This window comes from Eimeria maxima, genomic scaffold (genome assembly GCF_000499605.1).
Source record: "Eimeria maxima Weybridge genomic scaffold, Emw_scaff1717, whole genome shotgun sequence".
Classification (NCBI taxonomy): Eukaryota; Apicomplexa; class Conoidasida; order Eucoccidiorida; family Eimeriidae; genus Eimeria; species Eimeria maxima.
Window position 1 is genome coordinate 250 of NW_013564632.1, and position 6,393 is coordinate 6,642.

The 6,393-nt window shown below is 48.8% G+C and overlaps 1 protein-coding gene across 1 annotated transcript; it reads right to left on the bottom strand.

Annotated features, from left to right (window-relative positions):
• Positions 1–269: 269 nt before the first annotated feature.
• EMWEY_00055090 (hypothetical protein) lies at positions 270–944 on the bottom strand (the record flags this gene model as incomplete). The annotated part of the gene is made up of 1 exon (XM_013480191.1): positions 270–944. A coding segment is annotated over one exon (675 nt), but the record flags the coding sequence as incomplete, so codon positions are not given.
• Positions 945–6,393: the final 5,449 nt, after the last annotated feature.

The following is a 6,393-nucleotide window of genomic DNA, read 5'->3' on the forward strand; positions in this document are numbered from 1 at the left end:
TCGTTCAGCTGACGTCGATATATCCTGGCGACCTCCCTCCAGTGCCGATATAGGGATATCTGCTGTGTTGAGTACAAGTGAGGCAACGGCTTGTAGGGGTTCACTGCCAGTAAGACGTTTGCTGCGTAGGTGTAAATATCGTCACGAAGGTACCGATGCTGTAACAGCTGAAGGAGAGCTGCGGCAGATAAGGTTCCGCAGCAGGCGGTGTCATCTGGCATGGGGTGGGGCGGCAGTGGTGGTGCACTATACGGCCACAGCTGGTTTACCGGTACTTCAAAAGGTGGTTTGGATATAAAGGTTGCCCTGAATGCATCAGCAGCAGCTGCTGCTGCGGTTGATGCCCGTTGTTGAAGCTGTTGTGCTGAGGCAAGCGGGCGCTCTAGTAAGTCCGAGGCCAAGACAGTGGTGCAACTGGAAGGGTCATCCTGAGCATCCGACGGTCCTTCGCAATCATCGTCGGTATCGCTTTCCTGCGCGGATGATGGAGTTTCGAATCCACTGGTGGCATGCGTAGACAGAGGGTCGGCGAATGCTTGGGTTGCCGCCTCCGGGGCATCCAGCAAAGACGGAACGACCCGCTTTTCCCTGCGCGGAATTTTCCTCTTCTCTGGGGATGCATTTGTCTCGGAGGACTCAAGTGTGTTGTGCAACGCTTGACACTTAGACACATTGTCCACAGAAGAAGCCTTTTCCTGAGGCGTGATCGATCGTGAGGCCCAAGCGTGTGAAACAACATCAGCAGCTGCCTGTGCTGCGACCACGCTGGAAGCTCCTTCGGGGTCAATCTCCACTCTGGCTTTGCCTGTTTTAGTGTCACAGTGTAAGATTTTGACCGTTACAAATCCCTCTTCAGAACAATGGGTCCACGCCAGCGCACCCGTCGGTACGCCCTGCAAGTTGTACCCTTTGTCTTGGTCACGGGTTCCACAAGAGCGAGCCATATTCGAGCACGTACGTGGAGAAAATGGAACATAGTTGTTTGTCCAGCAAGCATAGGTTGCTCCGAACGTGGGCTCAAGATTTTTCAACGGGGGTTACGAATATATGCCGTTTCGTCGGTTGTGCGCGGATTCTCTGAGGACAACCATCTCTCTCTCCACGGGGGCCCCCACAACAAGAGCCAAAACCCAAATTTCATGGGAGACTGTGGTTGTCACGCGATCCTCTGGACAAGGGAGAAGTTTGGAACCTTCGTGTTTCCTGGGGAACCTTCGGCCCACTGGTTCCCTGGAGGGACTACCCCTTTGGCGAAAACAACCTGCAGGCTACTCCAAATTGTAGGCGTCAGGTGAGACTTTAGTCAATATACTTGTGCTGAAAGCACAATATGTGCTCAGAGTGGCAGGTGTAGCAGAAAAGGGGTCACGTGCCCAAGAGGATGCGGCTGTAACAAGCCACGTCCCTCGTGCGGCCCGTGATCGGCATGGGTAGAACGTGGCGTCTCAGACTCTCCCAGGTCTGTATACAACGGCCAAATTTAGTGAATTGAAGGGATTTCACTAGTGAAGTCACCCCCATAGTTTTACCTGGTAGGTGGCGGAACAGCAGAAGGCGCGGCCGACCCTGAAGCCCCGATGCAGCCTGTGACTCAGGTCGACAGTGCTGTGGCCGGTTGTCTCGTACAGAAGTTCGTTTCCGTGGCTATGCCTGTCCAGTGAGAAGGGCCAAATTGCTAATTAGTTCTCTTTAAGGAAGACATGAGTGAGCGGGCGCTCCACAAAACTCCTGAAGTTCTACGTCATCTTGTGAACGGCGGCTCGGCGCTAGTTACTTCGGTTTATCGGTATATTCTTCGAACTACAATTAACCATCCTGTGAGTTCACTCATCTCGATACTTACAATTACGAAAGTGATACATCTGTAAATGATATTTCTCTGCTAGTCCGGCTATTTTCGTCTCCATCAGCCCCTGCCTCAGCATAGAATATGTTAGACAGTAGATTGTCTTGCATGTGTGGGTGGTAATGAAGTACTGATCTTCAATCAGATTGACTTATACGCACTACACTCCCCCTTCATTTTGGTGTATTCCAACTCGAAATCTCCAGTACCGAAATTATCTCCGCTGCCGCTGAGGACCATTTACAGTTGGTGCAGTGACACGCCGACTGCACAGAAGCAACTGACATCCGTTCCACTCCTCACGCTTCCTCAATATAGCGGTCCAAATGTTTGCACCTGTTGGTCCTTCTCTCAGTGACTTTAGTGCGACGTTGTCAGGTGTTGTTAGCGGAAAATTATATGCTTCCCTGGATCGCCTTATTAGATACAAATGAATGGTACGATGGCATATCCACGTTTGGCGTAAGTATACAGTGTAAGAATTAGCATTTATCGGAGGAGGAACAGCCACTGCCCAGAACCAGCTTACGACAATTGTCGGCTGGTCGCTCTCCTGTGGAGTTCGAAGTGTGTAAGCCCATCAAAACAAAGTTACCTCGGTTCAGAATGACGTAGTCGTTTTTCCAGAAGGTTTCTGCCTTCACCATTGACTCCACCGTTGCAGCAAGCGGCATATAGAATCCCTAAAATCTACTTATGCTAAGGGGGCTGGGTGTCAGCAGCCACGTCTGACATCAGGTCAGAGAACCTGGTATTTCGATGTTCGGCACGGTGGCCGGAAAGCAACTGGTCGAAGAATCCGGTGCTGCACTATGAGCAGGTCCTGTCCCGAGGTCACCCAAGCCAGTTTGAAGGCAGTAGAACCCCAACTAAAGCACATATCCCTGGCAGTCAGTTTAAAAGCCGATATTGCAAAAGGGATTCGCGCTACGGGCATAACGAACTATCGGTTCTTGCCAGTGATCATGAATTTTCGAAGCAAGCAGGGATTTTTGAATAACGGAGACACTCACGCTGCTGTAAACCGATGCCTCTGGCTGGCTGTGATCGGTGCTACTGTCTATTGCGTGACCCGCCGCCCAGGCTTTTCCGTAGGTGCAACGGTAGGCGCGTAACGGCCTAAGTAGTAAGCAAAACGCAGTTTAGAAGGAAACTGGGGATAATGGCTAGCGGGCGCGCTTGCAGAACCCTGTGGCTGGCCAATAGGCCATCGGCAGGGTGCAACAGCGGCCATGCTGTGGCCCTTAAGCAATACTGGCACTTCTTTACTACATGCAAAGGCGTTTAAATCCTCTCCTTATGTAGCGAGTGTTTTTTTTTGTCACTGACCACTGGTAAGAAAAGGTATGCTAGAAATCAGGTAGGGCGGTACAGGAGACAATTTTTGGTATCATCGGGAACTATGGTGGTGTGCCTTGTGTGTTCAACAAAACCCTGCTTCTCGCATGGCAGTTGAAGGCAGACCACACGCTCTGCAAGCATTCCTGTCAAATTTGGCTGAACACAAGCAGTTCTCCCACGAATAATAACCCATCCGTAATTTATTTGTTTGCTCTTTAATGGAACGATATGCCTGACACTGTAGTTGGGTAAGTGTATGCTCGAGCGCAATGCCCGTACCGGTTTACTGCAAGTTGCACGGAACCCATTATTGTGCATGCTGTCATGATGTTAGGGGCTCTGCAAGAACACGTCAGCCGGGCTGCATTGATGAACCCGCTACTAAACCTTGAAAACTGGTTTCGCCATTACTTCGTCGATGGACTTGGTGTAGACTCAATAAACACTGGCTGCCACAGCTACAGAAGGGCCAAAATTGACGCAGTCTGCATTTCACTCCCGAGGAGCTTGTTATATTCGTCCGTTAACTGGGGCGTTGCAGTGTATCTATTGAACAACACTTCACCTAGATAGGCCGAGGTAGTGCTTTTCGCCGATTTCCGCAAAACCATTAGTTCGAATGCGTTTCAGAGCACAAGTTGATTAATTTTTATTGCCACTGGAATTCCCGCTTTTCTAGAGTGCAGAACACCTTTGAATGAGCAAGAATTATTGCCAGTGCTAGCCAGTTACTGGAATGTAGAACTGGGTCATTAGACAGAGCTCGGTTGAGTCCCGTTTATCAGGAGGCCATAACGCTGCAACGACAGAGGAGGAAGCAGAAAACATGCCATCTAAGGTTTACGCGGTGGATACCGACCTTTTTCTAGCGAAACATGGGCCAATCATTCCTATCAGTGCATGAGCATTGTGAGTTCTTCGTTTTACCCGAAGAAACCTCTGTACCACGCTACCCCTTCAATCAGATTTTGAAGACTGCCGACACTGTTATGGCGGCAGCCAGTGGATCATATCCGCACCTAGCTGTATGCAGCTCAGCAGGGATAGCACTATCCCAGGGACAAACATTACATTAATTTAGAAGCCTCGAGATCTGCTGTGCACCAGAGACAGAAGTTTTCGCTCTGTTTCTTCTGTCGAGGGTCCCAAAGAAAACAATTCCCAACCCTAGAATTCAGACACCGTACTAACTTGTATAGCCAATGGTGTTCAGTTCTAAGTGGGAAGGCAATTCCTCAACACAATACCAGTTCTGGGTAATTCGTTAATTCTAAGTTTCTACAAACCTTCCTCGAACGCCTCCCGCGCTCTCTTTAAGCAAAAGTTGTCAACGTCTCCACATGAACCTCGGAGGGGTCGAAAACTACAGGGAGCAGGGCGTAGGTTATCCTTGTGTGCATGAAATAATTACATATATTTATTTTGCATAGAGGTTGGACAGTCGGAGCCACGCAAGTGCTTCAGAACTTGCTGGCGTGTTAGGTGAAGCAACAAACGGGGTTACCGGCGCTTGTACATGGGGTTGTGTTGGAGCGTAGAATGCACCAGCATTTGTTGCAGCATACAGAAAGCCGGTTCGTCTTCTCTCTAATCTCAAGCATTGGGTATGCTGTGCCCACAATGCCATGAAGTGATTGGGAGCATCAAAACAAACAACCAGAAGCAAAACACTACTTTCAAGACACTGTTAAGGAGTACAACTCGATTCCTTCGGGTTCACTCCATAGCAGAAATTCACACCAACGTTAAGCTAAATCTGTTTTAAATGGCTCTGACTCCTTACACTATCATCTTGACCCACATTCTCAATCGCCGTATTATACGGTGCATCCCACACAGTGCAAGGGGACTATGGGTGCTTGCCAGTGTGGTTTCCGTTTCGCACCGCAGTAAGATGGGTATATAGGCCAACATTAGTACGTTGGGGACTATACAGCAAGCATACTAGCTAGCCGGCTGGACCGTAATAATATATGAGCCTTCTCATTCATTCGAACTCCTCTGCTAGTGCCTCTTTCCTCGAAAGCTGCAAAGCCGAGCTGGTTTAAATTTATGGGTGAAGCATATCGAAATTCAAAAAAGCAGGAGCCGAAATATGCCACAGGCCCAATGGGCTTTTGCCAGTGGAACTATGTCACGTTGTGGGGGTTCAACACGAAGCAGAACGCGAGGCTTTAGAACACGACATCTCTACATAAGGACATCCTTGGTATTAATGCTAAACTTAAACAGGTATTTGGATGATAGTTGGGGTAAAGGCTACAAAGCGGGCTGAGTGAGCCATGTGCTGTTGCCGTCAGCACACCAACACGGTCTCGAGACCATCTCACGTTCGTGATCTGGAAAGCACCAGCCTTCGCAGTTCAAAAGGCTCCTCCAGATTCACAAAGCGGCATTCTGTCTTTTTCGTATGTTTTCCTTATAGTAAGTATTCTGAATGGGTTTATAGAGTTGTCAGAAACAAGGACACCCCGTCCAACTTCCAGCAGTTCTGTGTGCCGAACCACCGGCGCGAGGATTGTCAAAAAGGTCGGAAAGCCGTCGAAGTTGAATATTCCTACTGCACTTAACACTTCTTTTGCTGTGAGTTGGTTTTCTTCTTTTGTTTCAGACGGGGTTTGTCTATGTGGAATTGTGGAACGAGCGCGTAGCCGACGTGTATGTTTAAGCCTGGCGGGTGGTCGCATTTGTTCAATTTGCGCTCGCTGAGCTATGAATCTTCTTTCCTGTACTCTCACACTTTTGTGAGCTTTTCGTGTGAAAGGGGTGTTTTACAATGTGTTCCATGAATGGCCTTGATGGCTACTGGGCATATCCCGTCCATTTTATTGACGGCGTCTCGCTGTTTTCGTCTCCGGTTCGTGCATCCGCAGGTCCAAAAGCCACTGTATTCAATCCAAAGCGATGGAGGGAGTCAACAGGCTCTGCTCGTGCAGATTTGAGCCACTAGTCGAGGTGCCAGTGCCTGAAAAGGCTGTCGTGTGGACTTCAAACAACTACTATGACGGCTCAGGTTGGTTATCTCGGTGTTTAAGCAAGCACGAACGAACAAACAAAATATATATTGTATGCCTGATCATGCATATGGATACACATATGTGCAAGCTGGCACATTGATGGTAACCGCACTTCCTTCTAGAAAACCTATGAAGGACACGAACCTGGCTTCACAGACATATATATATATATATATATATATATATATA